This window comes from Ochotona princeps, chromosome 18 (genome assembly GCF_030435755.1).
Source record: "Ochotona princeps isolate mOchPri1 chromosome 18, mOchPri1.hap1, whole genome shotgun sequence".
NCBI lineage: Eukaryota > Metazoa > Chordata > Mammalia > Lagomorpha > Ochotonidae > Ochotona > Ochotona princeps.
Genome location: NC_080849.1, coordinates 49267798 through 49289165, shown reverse-complemented (window position 1 = coordinate 49289165; position 21368 = coordinate 49267798). Strand labels below are relative to the sequence as shown.

The window sequence follows — 21368 nt, the reverse complement described above, 5'->3', positions numbered from 1 at the left end:
GTTTTGACTGTTACGATTTGCCATATTGTCCCCTCAAGTTTCCTTTTTAGGCAAAAGTATAAACAAAGTTTGCATTAAATTTTTCATATTAAAAAGTATTGCTTCTATAAATTAGCTTTTTGTGTTCCCAGCTTTAATAAATTTCAACAAAACCAGTGCTTCAAAGCCTACCCTGCCTTTCTGGCCCCATTTATCCAATAAAAAGGGCCAAAAATCTCTCACCTAAATTCTAAAGAAAACTACAACCAACCTTTATGATAAAGTTCTTGCACTGTGTAGTTTTTACACGTGCTGCTTTATTGCGCATGCCAAGTACAGTAAGAGTTAACATATAAATTCATGTAAAAATTCAAAAAATCCCTAAGCTTAATATGTACCTTTGCACTCGAAAACTTCAGCATTCTCTCCCATTTCCTGGGACAGCCAACTTGCAAGTGAATTTCATTCACACACCTACATCTTTTCTTTACTCTTCTGTGTCACAATAAAGTATAATTTAAGAAAGTACTATGGAAAGTTCCAGATACTCACGAATTTTACATTAATTCTTTCAAAAATGCTTAGCAAGTTCTGCAGCAGGTTTCAGACCTGAAATATTCCTGAATATTTAATCTGTCATGTTATTGGAGAAATGGGACTTTTTCTAAGTATATTGCTAGTTATTTTATTATAAAACAGCATACCAAATTTTACTTCAAGTATAAAATTTTGCAAATTATGTTTTGCAACTTGATACAAGGAAAAATACATGTTAATTTCCATAAACATTTCAGAGAGCAAATGGAATATTTCTAGATTTCTTTTACTTATTTTGACATCAAATACCTATTTTGATTCTAGTACTCAGTTTTATTTTAAAAGTGCAAAGGTTATTAAGCTTAAAACATTAAATTTTAGCAATGTAAAAAAGTTTTACAATGATTTAACATGACCAATAAAATTTATTAAACATATTTACATATATTTACACATTCTTTCATTGTTGAATATTAAAATAGACATTTACAATTTTCGGATGTTCATTCAAAGGCATTTTTTTCCCCTGGGGGAAATAGGCTCTACTGAGAGATGAAACAAGAGCTAAGTTTCTTTGTATGACTGTACGACTAACTCTAAATCATAAGTCCCACACAGGAAGTCACAGGTTCTATCACAGGAGACTTGTATGAAACACCTTACACTGTTCCAGGCATCAATTATGGAGAGTTAATTTCTCAGAAGCATGCAGTACAACCAAGCCACAGTTTTTACAGCTGTGAGGTATACAAGCTAACTCGACACATGCATGCCTTATTGAAAAGTTCTGCTACCTCAACACAAGTACTGCACCCCATACAAACTACAACTTTGGTCCAATAACACATAAGACAAAACTGTTATACAGCTGCTTCTCTGGATATGTTTTCACTACCAATCCCTTTGTATACATTTTGACCAGTAATTACAGGATTTACATCTGCACAATATTTATAAAATAAGTTATTAAAACGGAAGACAATGTGAAAACATTCAAAAAGAAAATGTACAATTAGTTTACAGATATAACAAACTCAAGAAATTTTGTGCCTAGTTTTTCTTCCACATTAGAAGCTATTTGGTAGAAATTAAACCTTTCAGTTTCCTGGTATCTTTTTAATCAAACCTGGAAGAGACGTGAGCTCTAGTGGTTATCTCAGCACATGAGCGAGCTAACAACTGCCAGCGCTGTTAGCCAATTCACTCTTACTGAAGTGCCTGCCAGTCTGCCAACCACAACAGTCGCCTTTCACCAATGTGCAAAAACAAGAGTCTTGTTAGAAACTGCACGGGGACCTGAGACCCACAATATTCCTTCTTTCCTATCCAATGACTGGTGTTTTCTACATGACCAACTTCAGGCAGACTGATGTCAAAGGCATCCTATCAGTATTTTTGTCAGACGGCAGCATTCCATGGCGCAACACTTGGAGCGTACCAGGCCAGGACAACTGCCTCTGGGAAGAACTACTGCTAGATGGGAGTCAATTCAAAGTCATCATTAACATCCACAAGGGGAACGTAAAACTCCTGGATTTCGTAAATGCTGATGGATTTATAGGTGGCAGGGTCGAGCTCTTGGAGTTTGAGCTGCCATTCCAGCCTCTGGACAGCATTTAAAGCTGCGGCTTCGTGTTGCTGCCTCATTAAAAGACACGTCTGTTGCAAAGAAGAGAAGAATTTGGTGATTATTCTGTCAGATGTTCTTTGTTTAAAGGTTGATCTCAAATTACGAATCCATTTCAGTTTTACCCTGTTCATCGCAAACTGCCAACTATTTATGGGTCTGCAACTTCACATACAATTTGGAGAAAAATACGCTTTCAAGTTAAGAGATTTCAATTTATCAAAGGAATCATGAAAATCCAGAGACAACTTTTGAAGTGGTTCACAATCTCAAATGGTTTTTTACTTACAGGTTTGCAAAATATAGCATACAGGTATACTGCATAGTCAGTTCCAGGACGCACGCCACAAATGCACTGTGCTATGGTAGTTTCCAATTGGACCTTATATTACTTCTCAAAATGCACTTGTGGTTTTTATTTCCCTTTAGCTTTCAAACTATGGGCCAGGGAAGAGTTCATGACTAGCCACCATGTCCTTCCTAACAACTGCAGTTCCTGTTTGGGGGAACCCGTTCATTTAAACTGACTTCTTCACATACATACCTTTAATTTGTCAAATTTATCATCCACATCTTGTAACCAAGACATGAACTGTCTTGCATTAAAGCGATCCCTCACGGAAGTTTTACTGTCATCAGACTGAAAGAGAACATTCAAAGCAGCTGAGTATTATAAAATACAATAAACAACTTGAAAATCCACATGCCATAATATATTTTTATGGTATATGCTGTTTATTCCTCGTGATTCCTACTCTTCTGAGTCACAGATGTTTCTCTAAAAGGTACATGGAGTACTGGGCCTGTGACATTTTCAATAAACAATAATTGACTACAGATTTCATTTTAAAGTTTACCGTATACAGGGAACATTTTTCTATGACTAATGCTTTGGTATGCCCACTAAGAAACTTTATAAGAAGCCTTCAGAACAGTAATTTTGGAATTAAGAGATTACATTCAAACTGCAACTCTGTACCTTATTGCATAATCTTGAACTAACTACACATTCTTAATAATCCCTTGTGTCATACGAGCACCTTTAGTTTTTCTTTTTTAAAAGACTTATTTACCTGAAAGGCAGAGAGAGAGAGACAGAATATGAACGGGAGAGACAGACAGGCCTTCCATCTGCTGGTTCCCTCCTCAGAAAGCATCTGGGGCTGGTCCCAGTGAAGGCCACAGATGGTGAACTCGTCTGCATCTCCCACACAGTACGTGCGCCATCTTCCACTGCCTTTCCACGGGCAATGGCAGGGAGGGGGATCCAGAGCAGACTGGAACTTGCACTACAATATGGAATGCTGGTAGGAAGCAGCAGCTTACCCTGTGTGCAACAACGCTGCCCAGAGAACACCTCTGTTTGGCTTGTTTTGAGAATTTAGAATGACAATCACACTACCCACCCTTAAAATTTATTTACATTTTACTTGCAAGGCAGAGCATGAGAGTGTGTGAGACAGACTGATCTTCCATTTGCTGAAGTATTGTCCAAATGTCCCAAATGGCCAGGGTGCTGGAATAATCCAAATCTCCCACGTGAGTGGCAGGGGTGGAAGTCCCTGTGTCATCACCAGGTGCCTTCCAGGGTGCAAATGAACAGGAAGGTGGATTTGGAAGCTGATCTGGGACTTTAACTCAAATACTGCCATAAGGGGTGGAGGTATCCCAAGTGGTGTCTTTAACCGCTGTTCTAAATGCCCACCCACACTGCTCACATTGCTAGCAGCTGTAACTTCCTTCACGGTCCTCCAGTAGGTCGTTTTGACTATCTAGGATTTTACTGTTGAATCTCTTGTACTATTACAAGTTTATTTTAAAAAAGCAGAAACATGATTAGAATGCTGGACTCCCAGCTTCTGCCTGACCCACCCACTCCTAGCATTTAGGGAGGATCCCAACTCATGGGAGATCTTTGTCTTTTTGTCTGTACTGATAAACTTATTTTTCTGGTAAATAAATGAATGGATGGACAAGTAAGACTGTCATAGATCAGCACACAGCAAACGGTAGTCAAATAACTGCTCCATTTCTTTTTTTTTTAAAGATTTATTATTATTGGAAAGCCGGATATACAGAGAGGAGGAGAGACAGAGAGGAATCTCTCGTCCGATGATTCACTCCCCAAGTGAGCCGCAACGGGCCGGTATGCGCCAATCCGAAGCCGGGAACCTGGAACCTCTTCCGGGTCTCCCACGCGGGTGCAGGGTCCCAAAGCTTTGGGCCGTCTTCAACTGCTTTCCCAGGCCACAAGCAGGGAGCTGGATGGGAAGTGGAGCTGCTGGGATTAGAACCGGCGCCCATATAGGATCCCGGGGCGTTCAAGGCGAGGACTTTAGCCACTAGGCTATGCTGCCGGGCCCCAACTGCTCCATTTCAAATTAAATTGTTTAGAGATATCTGAAGGGGCTGTTAAGATGAACAACTGGATCTTAAGAAAGTTTTTGACTCTAGAAACAGATGCCAGGGATGCAACGAAGGAACTTCTAGAATTTCCAAATTTAAAGCTTTTAAAGGGAATGATAGATGATTTAACAACCTTTTAAAAGGTGTATTTATTTTAAAGTAGAACAACACACAGCCCCCCTCCCCATAGAGAGAGAGAGACACTAGTTTACTCCTTAAATGGCCATAATGCCAGGGCTGGGCCAGCTGGAAGCAGGAGTTCCATCGGGATGCCCTTGCATGGGTGGCAGAGAGCCAAGTATTTAGATTATCTGCTGCTGCTTTCCTAGGCACACTAACAGGAAACTGAATTAGAGGTGGGTACTCATTGCAGCCATGTCAAATCTAGGCCTATGGCAGGACTTGGCCCAGAAAATGACCACAGAGTCCAAATCCCTCCTCGCAGAGCCCAACGTCACCGGAACAACAGCCAGGAGCCCTGATCGGTCTATAGAAACAGAAGAACAATAAACTCCCTCCGAGACCAGGGAGAGGAGCTTTCTCTGGTCCTTACTTAGTTCCATTATTGGATCCCCAACCTCTCTTGCAATGACCATCAGGGTTGCCCTGGAGCCCTCCCCAAAACGAAACAAAACAAACAACAACAAAAAATTAGAATAGACACAGAGCAACAAGGAAAGCTTGGAAATAGACAGGAAATGATCAGTGGGGACTCACACATACCTTACTAGGTAGGACACGAAAATAAACTACTCCTAACTAGGGTATGGAGGATTTCTCTGCACACCCCTCCCAACAGTGTTCTATGCCTCAACGGGTGTCACACGCCTTGTTAAAGCTATAAGCCAGTTTAGACTATCCTAAAATCTGCCAAGTTCAGTAAAAATTATGCTTCAACACAATAAACTGCTAAATACTAAAATGAAAATAGACATTGGACAGCTGAATAGTATCCTATAGCCAATTTAAGACAGAAGCCAGTTGTATACAAACTATAATTGAAACCTTAATGAAGCAGTCACAGGATATGGTTAAGAACTTGCATTGTCTAGCATATCAGTCAGTCAATACAATGTTAATTAACCCCATAACGTTGGGAACTGTTGTTGATGGTATGTTATGGCATTTAATTGGTCGGAATGATATTCTGCCAGCTATGTCTTCAGACCAGAGTTGGTCTCCCCAAGAAACTGTTGAATTCAGCTGGACAGTAAGACACTGGACTCTATGCATGGCACATGCTTGCATTGAAAGAAACAAGACAAGATTTGAACTGTAATACTGCAATAAGGTGGAGCAACCCACCATGGGGGGAGGGCCCGGGGAGGGGATGGGGGAACCTCAGAGCCTATGAAACGCTGTTATGAAAACGACCACAGAAACACTGTGACTCACAGGCCTGTCCCTTGCTCAGGCTCAGGCTCAGGCATGACTATGGTCACAGAGGGGAAAATGAAGTGGGCTCCTGAGATTTACACTGACTGCCAGGGAATGCCATGCAACACTGCTGGCCCAAGGTCTGTCTCGGCTTTGCAGAAGCAGAGTGATTAGATCCGTTTTAGGACAGTATCAGTGGAGGATTATAATCAAGGCACTAGGGGAATGTTCTAGTTTAGAGCACTGGGTAAGTAACATACACACACTTGTTTATTTCATCTTTCTCTCAAAACTCAAGCAATAACAAAAGACCTAAAAATAAGTCCATAGCAGAGCTAGAAATTGAGGTGGGAAACTAACAGCCCAGAATATGAAAACCTGTGACATGACAGATACTGATAGCAGAATATAGCAGAGTTGAAGAACGGACAACCTCATATGGGTTAAAAAGAAAACGTCAGAAGTGAATTTTCCCAGTATATCTGAAATGATCCCAAAATCACTGATGAAAGAAGACTGGACCACTCCACCCTAATAACTAGAACTGAAAAACCATTATCTTAGGGAATTTTTTTTTCTTATCAGGCTAAATGAATTGCTGCTTTACACCTGGATTGACACTTGTTTGTTCTCTCCTCTCTAAAAGTAAACAAAGTTTTTAATTGAAAACATGGATCTCTCTCCCTCCCCCTCTCTTTGTTGCTCATAAGAAAATAAATACTCCGAAAAATGAATTAGGTGCCAGCACTGTGGTGGAGCAGGTAAAGCTGTTGCTTAAAGTGCTGGCATGCCACATGGTGCTAGTTCTGGCTGCCCCACTTCCCATCCAGCTCCCTGTTTGTGGCCTGGGAAAGCAGTTGAGAATGGCCCAAGGCCTTGGGACCTCCTGTACCCATGTGGGAGACCTGGAGGAAGTTCCTGACTCCTGGCTTCAGATCGGCTCAGCTCTGGCTGTTGCAGCCACTTGGGCAGTGAACCAGCAAATGGAAGATCTGTCTCTCCTCTGTGTAAATCTGAGTTTCCAATAAAAATAAAGAAACCTTAAAAAAAAAGAAAATCAAAACAAAAAAACATAGTATACTCAAAATATCACATGGTCTAGCTCAGCTTTTAGCAACAGAATTATACTATTAATTTCAGTTATTAAAAATCATCTATTCTTCACTCTAGAATCTTTGAATTTGGAAATTCAGTGACCTCCCCTCTTTCCTCAACAATTCTTTCTTAGGTTCCGGTTATTCATCTTAACAATTGTTTCAGATACCTAAATATTCTTGAAATAAAGCAGCTGCTCCACTTCCAATGCAGCTGTCTACTAATGTGCCCGGGAAAGCAGTGGAAGCTGGTTGAAGGCCTTGAGCCTGACCCAGCTTCGGCAGTTGAGGCCATTTTGGAGGGAACCAACTGATGGAAGATCTCCACCTTATCGCTCTCTGCCTTTTGAATAAATAAGTCTGGAAAAAAAGAAACAGAAAGAAAGGAAGGAAGGAAGAAGGTAACAGCTTCCAGCCATTTGATTCTGTTCATTTACTGAAAGGCAGAGAGAGAGAGACATACATAGAGATCTTCCATCTGTGTTGTTACCCCCTCAATGCTATAACGCCAGAGACGGGAGGCCAGGCCCTGCCAGAAGTGCAGATTTCCTTCCTGTCGTCTATGTGGCAGGCAGGAACTCAAAAACCTGAATCATTCAGAACATCAGCAGAACTGAGACTCCTACCCAAATGTGCAGCTAAGGGATGTGGACACCTCAAGTGGGCCCTTAATTCCTACATGAAACAGTCCTACAGAGGACACACACACCCTCAAGTGGGCATGTAGCTACTGCATGAAATGGTCTACATATCTTCCTACAGAGGTGATACATACACACACACACGCCCCGTACCCATGTGGGAGACCCAAAGAAGCTCCTGGCTCCCAGCTATGGACAGGTCCAGCTCTGGCCACATGTGGAAATTTGGGGAGTGAACAAGCAGATGTAAGATCCCTAAAATAAACCAACAAATAAAGAAATAATTCTGGTAACTAAGATGGGTGATTCTAGTCATAAAAAATGTATATGGAAATAAACTTGATTAAAAATATATGTGGGGCCCAGTACAGTGGCCTAGCAGCTAAAGTCCTTGCCTTGAATGCCCCGGGATCCCATATGGGTGCCGGTTCTAGTCCCAGCAGCCCCATTTCCCATCCAGCTCCCTGCTTGTGGCCTGGGAAAGCAGTCGAGGACGGCCCAAGGACTTGGGACCCTGCACCCGTGTGGGAGACCTGGAAGAGGTTCCTGGCTCCTGGCTTCGGATAGCGCAGCACCGGCCGTTGTGTTCACTTGGAGAGTGAATCATCGGATGGAAGATCTTCCTGTCTCTCCTTCTCTCTGTATATCTGACTTTGTAATAAAGATAAATAATAAATAAAAAAATATATCTCTGGTTTTTCTGAATTATTTTATTTCACCAACACCCAAGATCAAATCAGAAGAGTTCTATTTTGCTGTGTTACAACCTAGATTTCCAGGGTCAACAGCTTTCCCAATGGTTGGAGGTCTAAATTAATGTCTAAATATCCCACTTCAGAAATAAATCTATAAGAGCATTATTCTATATATCTAAGTATTCTGTGACTATCTTCTTTTATAATAAAATAAATTTCAAATTTTTAGACCACTTAAGGAAACAGCTCAGTTGAACTGAAAAGACTTTGGTTTGGAAGATTTTCTCCTCCCCTGACCTTTAATGATTGCTTAATTTCACTTTCTTCTCTGGAAATATGCATGAAAGACAGCCCAGCGCATTTGTGAGAACATTTGAAAGGATTATCAAAGAACATCTTACCTGAGAATCCAATGGTACGTTGTATACTTCTGCATCCAGTAAGACAGTACAGGCACTAAATGGCAGTGTTTGATTTGCCAGTGTCCTGGCAGCCCTGTAATGGACCCGCAGAACTTCCTGTTCATTGGACACAATGAGTTTTTCCTAGTTGAACAAATAAAAAAAAAACCCAAATTCTTTAACAACTTGTTTAAGATAACACACTAACAAATTTAATTTTATGATAAGAATCTAATTTAAAACATGCTAAAGAACCTGAGTTCCAGAATGGCTTTTTCTTCACAGTAAGGCTCAAGCAAAATTTGACAATTCCTAATGTTCTTAAAAGTGTAAGTACTTTTCTGTCTTCAAATTTGGTGTTTCAAAAAGTTATTTTAAAAATTGTTAAATGCTGGACACATTTAAACAGAGAAACAAGCCAGGGTGAAGCAGAGAGGGCACATACCAGGAAATAGGAGAGGACACACCGATGACAGAGGGGCACCTGGAGGCTGAGGGACAGGGGAAAGCAGCAGAGACAATCGTGCTGTGTTGCAGTGACCAGATACCCCAGTGGCAGTCAGCAACGGGCACACAGCTCCACCAGCCTCTGGAGCTCCACCAGCAACCAGGCAGGAAAGGAAGTCCACTGGGAGCTCAGGAGGTGAAACCAAAGAACTGCCATCCAGCTCGTTTGTTTGATTCGACCAGGAGCAGAGACAGAGCAGCAGATCCCAATCTGGCAGTGTGGGAACAGCATGAATTTCACATCCCAGACCCCCACTAGAGCTGAATCAGGCACCATCCAGTGTAGGGAGGCAAAGGCTATGGGACAGGACTGTGCCTGTACTAAGCTCGGAGCAAACTCATTTTGGGTTCAGCACACTGCAATGACGTGACATCCTACAAGTTCCACCCCAAACAGGTTGGGTATCCTCAAGACCTAATGGTCAGCAGATTCATAACTCCATTAGTGGCACATCAGGTGCCATTTTGTACAGTGTAGCAAAGGCTTTGAGATTACAGGGACAACAGTGAGCTATACATGTGCTGAGCTGGGAGCAAACTCAATGAGTTCAGTGTATTGTACTGATCCCACAGGGAAAATAATACCTACTTTGGCATCTTACGACTCAAAACAGGTCCTGGGGCCCTCAGATCTAAGACCAGCAGGTTCCAGCAAGATTGGCACTGCCAATCACCCAGTTGTTTAGGACACCTGATGTCTCCCTAATCCGGGGAACTGCTTGAAATGGAAGTGGGAGAAAGATTGTATGGACAATGGTGCAGCCTCAGCATAGCATCACAGGAGGTTGAGTGTGGTAAACCAGCAGCTGGGACTACAGAGACCGTGGTGGAAGTTAAACACAAAAGCCCAGATCTGAAACTTGCTGGAGGGAGTGGTACAAATGACTGCAAACAAAGAACCAGGTACCAATCACAGTAAGTAAAACTGATTCGTAGACATGTGGTTAGCATGGCTTAGAAATCTGCCCCAAGGAGAATATGCTAACCAGAAGTACAATGGCCAAAAGCAAAAGAAGAGACAGAGAGACAGAGGCACAATGAATATTACTGAAGACTCTGCTGCAAAGGAGCAAAAGTTTGAGGAAAACATCAAGATAATGGGGATACAGAATTTAGAAAAATCATTATAAAGCTACTTATCAACAATGAGGGGCACATACATGAGTTTAAGAAGTATGGAAAACAGTTCTTAATACAGGAAATAGCAACACTGAAACAAAGTCAGGCAGAACTATTGGGAATAAGGAGGCAATGGAGCAAATTAAAAATTCAGTGAGAAGTCTCAATAATAGAATGAACGAGGCAGAGAAAAGAATCTCAGAATTGGAAGATATTTCTTGCCACAATAGGTAAACAAGTCAAAAAAGCTGGAAGCAGACCTGAATGAAGCTAAAAAACAGTATTCAAGAACTGAAAGACACTACTAAAAGGCCAAATATAATATTTATGGGAGTTCCAGAAAGTACAGAAAGAGAAGCTGGGATTAAAAATTTATTTAATGGGGCCCGGCGGCGTGGCCTAGCGGCTAAAGTCCTCGCCTTCAATGCCCTGGGATCCCATATGGGCGCCGGTTCTAATCCCGGCAGCTCCACTTCCCATCCAGCTCCCTGCTTGTGGCCTGGGAAAGCAGTCGAGGATGGCCCAAAGCTTTGGGACCCTGCACCCGCGTGGGAGACCTGGAAGAGGTTCCTGGTTCCCGGCTCCGGATCGGCGCAGCACCGGCCCGTTGCGGCTCACTTGGGGAGTGAACCATTGGACAGAAGATCTTCCTCTCTGTCTCTCCTCTCTGTATATCTGACTGTAATAAAATGAATAAATCTTTAAAAAAATTTATTTAATGAAATAATAAAGGAAAACTTTCCTAATCTGGAGAAAGAATTGAGAAACAACATCCAGGAAGGGCACAGAACTCCCAACAGGGTTGAAAAGTGATCTTTACCACAACACATGATAACCAAGCTATCTTCGATTGAGCATAAGGAAAAGATCCTTAAATGTGCATGTGAAAAAAAATCAATTGACCTATAGAGGAATGGCAATTAAATTCACAGCTGACTTCTCACAGGAAACTCTACAAGTTAGAGTGACATATTCCAGATTCTAAAATCAAAAATTGTTGGCCCAGAATAATGCACCCAGCTAAGCTTCCCTTTGTCTTTGAAAATGAAATAAAATTCCACAGTAAAGGGTAGCTCAAAGAATACAGATCTGCAGATCTGCCCTACAAAGATGTTCTCTTGACAGAGAAGGAATAGCACTACCAAAACCAAAGGCAAATGCGAAGAACGTCCCAGTGGATTAACAACAGAAGACTAAATCAATGAACAAACCATTGCTAAAATAACAGGACTAAATTACCATCTATTTATATTATGTCTGAATGTAAATGGGTTAAATCCACCAATCAAACCTAGTTGATTAGTAGATTGGATTAAAAAACAACCTATCTTATTTGGCTACAGGTGACACATCTCACTGACAAGAATCAGCAGAGATTGTATCTCACGGATTTTGATATTTTTGTTTTCATTTCTTCAAAAAAGTTTTCTCATTAAATTCTTTACTGACTCATAGCATCATTTTCGTTGAGAGCGTTCTTAATTTTCATTTTTTCAATGACACATTAGTCATTCAGTAGCATGTTATTTAACTTCATGGCATTATAAATTTCTTCCTGCTGTTTTTGTTTTGTGGCTTTTCATTTAAGGGGATGTATAGTAGCTGTGTAATGGAGACTACCATATCCAGATATGAGGATCCAATGCAGTATGCATCTCTACTTCCAGATCAAAGATGGACTCCCAATGAAACTGTTTACTATATCTCACCAACAGGATGCTAGACTTGCTGCCATTGTCCATGCCTGCAATGATGGACATATGACTCTTTATGAAGAACTATACTCTAGTAATAATTTAGGGGAACTCAGCGTGAGGGAGGGGCTTGGGGAGGGGTAAGAGAAATCCCAGGGCTTATGGAACTATATAATAAAATGATAATAATAATAAAAAAATAAATAATTAAGCTCAAAAACAACACAATCCAGTTAAGAGATGGGCAAGGACAAACGGAAATGTGTTCAACATCACTATTAAAATTAAAACCACAATGAGAAAAAAAAACTGTTCAATGCCACTTAAAACATTACTACCTAATTTTAGAACACTTTCTCCTTTTCTTCCTCAAAGGAGGAAATAAAAAAGCAGAGTTACAGAGAAGGGAGACAAGAGAGAGATCTTCCATCCACTGGTTCCCTCCCAAATGGTCCCAATGGCCAAAGGTGGGCTAGGCTGAAGCCAGGAGATTTAGTTAGACTTCCCATTAGGTGGCAAGAGCCCAAGTACTTGGGCCATCTCTTGCTGTTTGCCCAAGTGCACTAACTGGGAGGTTGGATCAGAAGTGGGACTGACAGTGAACAGTGATAGGCAATGAAATGTCAAGGCTCACACGACAATGGTCAAAGAACTCATAAGCCTAGAATTTGGAATAGCACAAACATTATTTAGTAAAAAATGACTAAATTCTTTTCCAGGATGATACAAAGAGACTGTTTAGATTAATCAACAGATGATGTAGACTCCAGCTCTAATATCAACTTAAGGGGTTTTTGAAAACATGCCTTTCCTAATGAATCAGAACTGAGCTAGGGGAGAGGGCACAAAACACCTAACCAGACACCCCTGGACAGACAGCTCTAGAAACCAGTGGGTGCAAGCACATTGGTGTTAGCTGCTTCTCCTCTATCACAGGGATGTCCACATTCAGGGGCTTGAAGGTGCTGGACTTCAGTCATTCAGGTGGACTAAGCATGCATCATTTCCATTGGCAAGGAAAAGTTGTACAACTCCTTGCTAGAGCTAGGTGACAAAACCCTGGAATCAGACTTTTGCAGGGGTGTTGATCCAAAGTTGCTCTACTTCTTTGTCTTCTCACCATTTCCAGGATCCATGGTGCTACAATTTGAGCTGCAGAGGAAGGAGAAGAGACCAGCCCTGGGCCCTGGTTTAGAAGAAGGGGAGCTGCAGCTTGGAGTCAATGGGGATGACACAGGCTGTTTGTCTCAACTCTGCAGATTACTTTGGGGAGTGTCTCTGTGACTTGTTCTCCTAGTAGGGTGCAGCCAGCATTTCTCAGCCATGTCTGTTACTCAACATGCTGAATGCTTTCCTGCGTCTGTTTTGTGATCAGAGAACTTATGATGATATGGGTAGCTGTATCTTTCATCACTGGCCCCTTGTCTATCTCAATGGATATGAGCAGAGTCATGGCAGGGTGAACTCACTGCCTCTCCTTTTCCACCAGGAGAGGTACAGGTACTTGTACTCTGGAATCACTGGCTTTCAGGGGATGCTGCCCACGTGCATCGGAGAAGGAGTCATGGCTCTGCCCTGCTGCTATCATCTTGGGGCAGGAAGAGTCTGGGCAGTGTTCGGCTGTGGGGTTGGGACGAAAGGAGCCCTGTGCAGTGTGGCTGCTGTGGGGGTGCCCCAGCCAGGCTGGAACCAATGCTGGGGACTCAGGCCATGGTCACTGCCACCACGTGGTGACCGAGTCCTAGGATTTGGGTGGCCAGTGCACCTATTTGGTGCCAGGCTCTGCCTGCAGGCTGCCTGGCAGTGAGCTCTGGGGTTTTTAGGGTATGTAATTGCTGCCTAGGGACATCCATGGATAAGGCCAGTTGAGTGTAGGTGAGGGATGAATTCTGGGTGATTTCCAGTGATGGGGTCATGGAACTTTCTGGCAAGCGTGGGGACTCAGATCTGGTAGTTTGGAGGGGAAAGTCCATAAGATTTATTTGGGCCAGACTGATTCACCAGCCCACATGGGAATCCTGAGATGGGCTGTTAGTGTAGAGCATCACTGACTGCCACACACCAGTCCACAAGAAAGCTATAGCTGGGTGCCTGTCTAGCAGGGCTAAGTACCAGTACCTGACTGAGTGGTGGAACAGGGGACGGGTCACACTTGGCAGGGTCAAGACATTAACCGGCACATGAGACAACCAGGTCTGAGGGCAGATTCTGTGGGGAAGTGTGGGCCTGACCCTGTGGAAATACAAGTCCCACTGGTTAGCTCACAGTTGAGGTGGTGATGGGCTAAGCTAGGTGTGACCACAGAACCTGCCATCATTTACAGGTAAAGGAACCGACAGCAGTCTGAGCAGGTCAAGGCAGCAGCACCAGAATGTGCATCATAAAACAGGATGTGGGGTGAGTCAAGCTGCAACTGCAAGCGGGTGGCCCAGGCAGGACCAAGCAAACCTCAAAACTCTCAAGGAAGAACGGAAATCAGGATGCAGCACAGGTCATGCTGACCTAGGCTCTTACAGCTACTGGTCTAGTGGCTAGACAAAAAGGCACCTGCCAGTATGTGTGTGGACTGGATAGTAGGGCTGGTTGGGTTGAAGTAGGCTTCAGTGCCCATTGACATGTATGAGAGCTGAATGGGATGTGGGACAGACTGAACAAGTCTGCGGTACATAGTGGCAAGCACGGGAACCAGGATAGGGGTCAAGTCTGGTGGAAGCTGTGGGGAGTTGCTTCAACTAGGTTGCAGTTCCTACAGGTTTGTGTTTGAGGGCTGAGTATGAAGTGGGCAGGATCAGGCTGGACTGCTATTCTCCTTGGTTCGCGTGAAACACAGGGCTGGAAACAGAACTGACCCAGCAATTGCAACCACCAGCATGTGCATAAGTTGATTGGGCTGATAGATGGTGCCAGACCCTGTATTGGCAAGCACACACAAGAATCAGGTCAGGGATCATTTCAGATGGAGTTTCTTTGGAGATCCCTCCAACTGAACTACTGATCTCAGAACCCCAATCATGAAGGGACTATGACAGCCAGTGGATTCTGAAGAGATTTCATTGTGCCGAACTATATCAAAAACTGCTTGAGCAGGACCCTTGGAGCATGCCCCACATCTGGGACCTGGGATGGGTGAAAGGCTGGGTGGGACTTCTCCCTTTCTCTCCTTACCCCAGATACAGAAAAAAAGTAGTATTAGTGTGGAAATAATGATCTTCCCCACTTTCCTGTAACCCTTGACCCTTTGTTCCCTAATCAACTATGTAAGATTATCAAAAAAAAAAAAGGGAAAAAAGAAAGAAAGAAAAAGAAGGAGTCATGGGTACAGGGTCCGTGAAGGCATGAAGGCATCATCCACGTTGAATGCCTGCTGGCACTTCTCAGAGCTCAGGGAACAGGTGTTTCTGAGTGTTTTGTAGTAATTCAAAGACTGGGATTCAGGTGAGTTTTCCACAGAATTTTAAGTCCCTGCCACTGCATGAAATGATGTGACAACTGTATTGATGTAGGCATATTGTTCAGCGGCTGCCTATTTCACCCACAGGTGACATGAAGCCATTAGCAGCCCACACGCACTAAATAGGCCCCAAATACCCATGTATCCTGAGAGGCAGGCACAGTCCAGATCCAAGTTATGGCAAGGGTAGCATTAATAACAGAAGTCTCCAGCACAGATCAGGGAACACTGGCTCTCCCCTGTCATTCCATGTTCAGACTAACCACTGTAGCAGACACTCAGGCAGATCTAAAAGGACAACTAGCACAGCCTTTATAAATATTCTGCATTTGGGTCCTAAAATATAGTGAAAAACATCAAGGACTGATTCAAAGTGAGGAAAGCCAAATGACCCATTAGGAATCTAACACTATAGTTATAACTCAACAAATTATTAAAAATTACTAGAGACCTTTATAAACTAAAAGCATACTCAATATGAATCACAATATGGGCCCAGCTATCCTAAAATATGGTTAAAAATTCTCTAATGCGGTCTGGTGCGGTCGCCAAGTGGCTAAAGTCCTAGCCTTGCATGCACCGGGATCCCATATGGTTTGTGTTACAGCAGCTCCACTACCTAATCAGCTCCCTGCTTGTGGCCTGGGAAAGCAGTAGAGGACAGCCCAAAGGCTTGGGACCTTACACCCACATGGGATTCCGGAAGAAGCTCCTGGCTCCTGGCTTTGGATTGGCACAGCACTGGCCATTGTGACCATTTGGGGAGTGAATCATCAAAGGGAAGATCTTCCTCTCTGTATATCTGACTTCCCAATTAAACAACAACAACAAAATTCTTCCAGAAAAATCCTCTAATTGGAGAGGCACAAGATAAAAAAATGCAACTACTCATCAAATCATTTTAAGAAAAATACACTAATAAAACACATTTGCCATTGTTAGTATAAATATAAAGGAAACTTACCCTTTCAATACTGTGTTGCAAACGCAGTTTCATCCTTACAACTTCCTGCTGCCGAAAGAGCTCTTTAAGTGGATCTGACAATGAAGGTGGAGGTGTAATCTAATTGAAAAAATATAATTAAAAATGATTTTATTTATAATAATGGGTTATCCTGTTAAAATCAAACTTACTAGTGCATAACTTAAATTCTGATATTTTGTTAATAATTTGGCATAAGTTATGCAACTCTTATTTCCATGTCAACTCCAATTCTGTTTGGCATTTACAGCAGAGCACTCTAGTATACTTAGATGCTTTGATTTGAAGGCTGCTGTATATTTGAAAGAACAAATCAGAGGAACTAAGAAAGTTACTATGGAAAAACTCTCTTTAGAGCATTCGTGTATTTCTCAGGGAGGGAATGAAGGAGTCTCAAGACCAGATCAGTCGGCATGCAAACAGAGGAGACCGTCTGATGATTATGGCAGCCTGAGAGATCAGTACAGAAATGGCGATGTTTCTGTAGAAAAGATACACACACTAAAGTCCTGAGTTCCATTTTGTCATCTTAGATAACACAGATGAAATACTGTAATACATGTTTCTCAGAAAACTATTAATACTTAATTTCCCATGTAACCTTGCCTATCCATATTCCCAAAGTTTACTGGTTCACCTCTAATTTGTTTTTTTAAGATATTTATTTTCATTGGAAAGAGAGATTTATAGAGAGACGGAGAGAGATTTTCCACCAGCTGGTTCACTTCCCAGTTTGCTGCAACAGCTAGAGCTGAGCCGACTGGAAGCCAGGAGCCAGGAGCTTATTCTGGGTCTTCCATGTGTGTACAGGGTCTCAAAGCTTTGGAGCATCTTCCTCCGCTTTCCCAGACCATAAGCAGGGAACTAAATGTGAAGTGGTGCAGCTTGGAGATGAACTTGCACCCAGACGGGATGCTGGTGCTGCAAGGCAGAGCATTAACCCGCTGAGCCATTACACTAGCCCCCTTCATCTCTACTTTGATATGAGGCTGGATTGTGCTTTCTGGTAGATGTCATTAGGCTAAGGAAGTTGACTATATGGGAGTTCCACTGTTATTGTAAAGAAACTTCCAAGTATGGCAAAAACCAGTTATTTGGCCTGTGAATATCTTTATTTTCTGCTTCTTTGGTTATAATTATTGTCACCATATTTAGGCAAAGTAGGATACCTCAAGTATTTCTGCCATGTAAAATAATTTACTCGGCTATTCTGACAGTTTAACTGTCAATTTTATATGAAAATGGGATAATCAGGTATTACCTATAACCTATCTGATGTGGTGCCTCAGGAATCATACAAAATGTATGAACAACTCTCTCTAAAGGACCAAACATGGATCTAAGACTCTTAGAACCCGGACACAGGAATATGGTGGACTGAAAAGCTAGTTGAATGAAATATATAAGGAATCAATGAGTTGAATCATAATGTGGAAAATTCTGTTTGGACACTCCCTTACTGAGCCTGAGCTCTTCAGACTTCTAATCATAGTAATACATCTGCTTTATTTCTAAGTCTTAAAAACTAAAATGCTTTAAACTCAGTAAGAGCTGTAGTAGATGATTCAATGCTACTGATGTGGTTTTCAACAACCACCACCACCACATAGGTGTCTGGTTATGTTAAGGAACACAAAGGTAAGATATCTATTCAACTGAGTTTGAAGTGCCATAAGCTCCTTGGGGGTGTAATGCCTGAGATACTTCTTAAAGCCAGAGATAAGTTAGAGAAAAGAGTCTTTGTGGAGAAAAAAGGAAAGAAGGTAGGAAAATAACCCCTAAGGGACAGACATGATTTAAGATGGGAAACAAAGATAGAGCATGATAGCCACAGGCAACTTCAAGTTAAGTTTTCAGTTCCTGGAACACTGAATTTGGAGTATGGAATGGCAGGGCATGAGAATGGAAGATTAACAGGGCAAAGGAATAAATGCTGTTGTCTATTCTGTGTAATGGCTTTTGCTAAAGTATTTTTCACAGAATATTCCATCACCACAGAAGATTCCAGGAAAACAGTTCTAACAAATTAGTGTAGGAAACATGGGGTGTGTGTACTTACTTGAGCCTCTCAATTAACACATTAAAAATTTTAAAAGTGCTACAGGGAATCAACTATTTCCATTTTAAAACTGAATTTATTTTTAAAATTTGAAAGAGACAGACAGAGACTATCTATTAGTACTCCCAGGGATGCATTTTCCTCTTCATCACTCTTGCAAGCCCAGTGTAGGGGTTCTGTAGAGTTAAGCAGTGGCTACAATAGATACCACATTATGACAATGCTTTATTGCTCTCTGTTCACTTGATTTTGAGGAATCTGGCCTGTTGATTTATTTTTCTTCCTTAAAAAAAAACATTCCAGCTAAATTGTGAGAAAACATTTAATGGATGGATAAATTACTTAAACTGATTCTGAGGATGGCACTGGGTTTTACATTACAGCCAAAGTACAGAAACGTGAGGAAAAATTACATTGATAAAGTATGAATTAACTGGCCAGAAAGACACAAATGGAAAAAATCATAAGGGAAATTAAAAAACACTGTAGTGTCAAAATCATCCTGCCCTCTATTTTAAGTTAAATTTTGAACAAAGGAATTTTAGTCTCATAAACTCAGAAAGCACAGACTTTGATAATAAAAGGTTGGAGTACACATTGGAACCTGAGTCACCTGAACTGTATAAAATAATGACAGATCCTTAAACCTGCATGTATTGTTTTTAAGCTAAATAATTACTTGAAAGACAGAAAGGAAAAAAGGATTGATTTGAAGAAAGAGGAAAAAAAAAAAATCAAGGTTTGAATTTTGGGTTCCAATCTGGGAACTCAGCAGAAGATGACAGTGACTAAAGCAGACAGGGCAAAAAGAGCACTTCTGAGGTAAGGTTAACGGGCTAAGTACTCAACACAGGGTTTTCTGGATCCTGAAGGACATTCAAGAGATTCCCCAGAAGCCGAAGAAACATGGTATGGACATCAGCTGTGTTTTCAGGGATGAAGATAAAGTGGAACTTTTAGAGCAGATAAGCAGTATTGTTGCCTTTAACCAGATTACGGCTCAGAGGAACATGTTATATAGAGGGTATGTATGAGGAAGACAGACACATGTCATTTACCTTCAACAAGAATGCATGCAGAGTGACTTCGCAGGTAGAACTGAGGCACAAAAAAGGATGCAGAAGGGTCAAGTGAGGAAATAATTTTAGGGAAACAGAATAGCAAAGGGTATCAAAAGAAGTAACCCAGAGATTTCCTTTAGAAGAATCAATTCCATCTGGCTGATACTGTCTGAGTTTGGAAGTAGCAGTGAGAAAATGAAACAAGAGAGGTAGACTAAAGTCAGAATGTAAAAAATATGGCTGTGGGCCCAGCATAATAGCCTAGGGGCTGAAGTCCTCGCCTTGCATGAGCCAGGATCCCATATGAGCACTGGTTTGTGCCCCGGATGCTGTACTTCCCACCCAGCTCCCTGCCTGTGGCCTGAGAAAGCAGCAGAGTACGGCCCAAGGCCTTGGGAACCTGTACTCACGTAGGAGACCCAGAAGAAGCTCCTGGATTCAGACCAGCTCAGTTCTAGCCATTGCGGCCACTTGGGAGAGTGAACCAGCAGATGAAAGTTCCTTTTCTCTCCTTCTCTCTATAAATGTAACTTTCCAATAAGAAATAAAAATAAATCTTGAAAAATATGGCAGTTTTATGCTTTACATTTTGACATTAAGCTAACTAACAATGGGAAGCCAGCTAATTACAGGTTAGGTATTTAAACATGTAATTGCTTTTGAATGGCCTCAATGGCCTAAGTGAGAGATAACCTGGGTTCTAAGTCAAGATTGGTGGAGGACATAGGTTTGGAGAGTTCCAAGATAGAGTTTAGAATTTGGTAGCTGATCATATTCTGCTTCAGTATCATCAGTAATAAAAATAGTTTTGTTTCTGAGGATAAGAAAGAGAAATAATTTCTTCTAAGTTTGGGGCTGTTGTCACAGTGTAGTGGGTAAAAATGCCGCGTGTCGTGTCTGTTCCAGCTGCTCTACTTCGGTTCCGGTTCCGTGCTAAAGGCCTGAGAGAAGAGTGGATGAAGGCCCAGCCCTTTGGACCTCTGCCACTCACATGGGAGACCTAGTTGAAGCTCCTGGCTTTAGCCTGGCCCAGTGCTGTTCATTTGAGACACTGGTGGAGTCCACAACGGACTGAAGGTCCTTTTCTCTCTAACTCTTTCTAAACAAATCAATGAATAAATCTTCAACAGTTTGAGGTCTTGGTACAAGAGTTAAGAGCTCATATTGCCCATCTATGGGAGTGCTGGTGGCTGCCAGCTGTCACTACACTTTCTCCTAAAGAATTCCTCCAGAAAGTGTTGGTGTGCCCAAGAGCATGCTCCCACAATGAGGGCACACCACCTAGCAGAAGGACCACTTCAATCCAGAACTCCTGTGGGTTCAACTGAGGCCACTGTTCCAACTGTTCTTTAGCTAAACTTATGCCTCTGCAGACTCGGTTTTCCTCATAAACTAATTCCTGAGAGCATTCACCAATAAGCCTTACACACAGAATCTTAACCGTCAGCTTCTCGAGGAATCCAACCTGTCACAAGGTATGTAAAGAACATTCAGGCAATAAACCCCAGAAGGTAATAATATTTGATATTAAAGGCCAACAAACATGATAGGGTTAGGTAAGCATTTCTGGAGACCAGCTAACACTTGGAAGGCTGATGAAACTACAGAAGTAATTCCCACAGTTGGGAAGCTGACTAAAGAATGGATCACTGGAGAACTCACATTTAACGAATGCATTGAGAAGAGTCATTCTAAGAAACAGAAAATGTTTAGTCAGTGTGCAGAGGAACCAAAACAG

The 21368-nt window shown here is 42.0% G+C and overlaps 1 protein-coding gene and 1 non-coding gene across 7 annotated transcripts in view; one reads left to right on the top strand and one right to left on the bottom strand.

The window, feature by feature from the left end:
- Nucleotides 1-1018: 1018 nt before the first annotated feature.
- Nucleotides 1019-21368, bottom strand: part of ANKRD12 (ankyrin repeat domain 12) — a 110709-nt gene continuing 90359 nt past the window's right edge. For all 6 annotated transcript variants that reach the window (XM_058676910.1, XM_058676914.1, XM_058676913.1 and 3 more), the window contains 4 exons: nucleotides 16493-16591; nucleotides 8758-8901; nucleotides 2688-2783; nucleotides 1019-2175 (listed from right to left, as the gene is read on the bottom strand). In XM_058676910.1, coding sequence (XP_058532893.1) covers nucleotides 1990-2175; nucleotides 2688-2783; nucleotides 8758-8901; nucleotides 16493-16591 — 525 coding nt within the window. In that variant the 3' untranslated portion in view covers nucleotides 1019-1989. The remainder of the gene's footprint in view (nucleotides 2176-2687; nucleotides 2784-8757; nucleotides 8902-16492; nucleotides 16592-21368) is intronic.
- LOC118758135 (small nucleolar RNA SNORA5) lies at nucleotides 5906-5999 on the top strand. Its single transcript, XR_004995557.2, has one exon. It is a non-coding gene; the product is annotated as a small nucleolar RNA SNORA5 (small nucleolar RNA).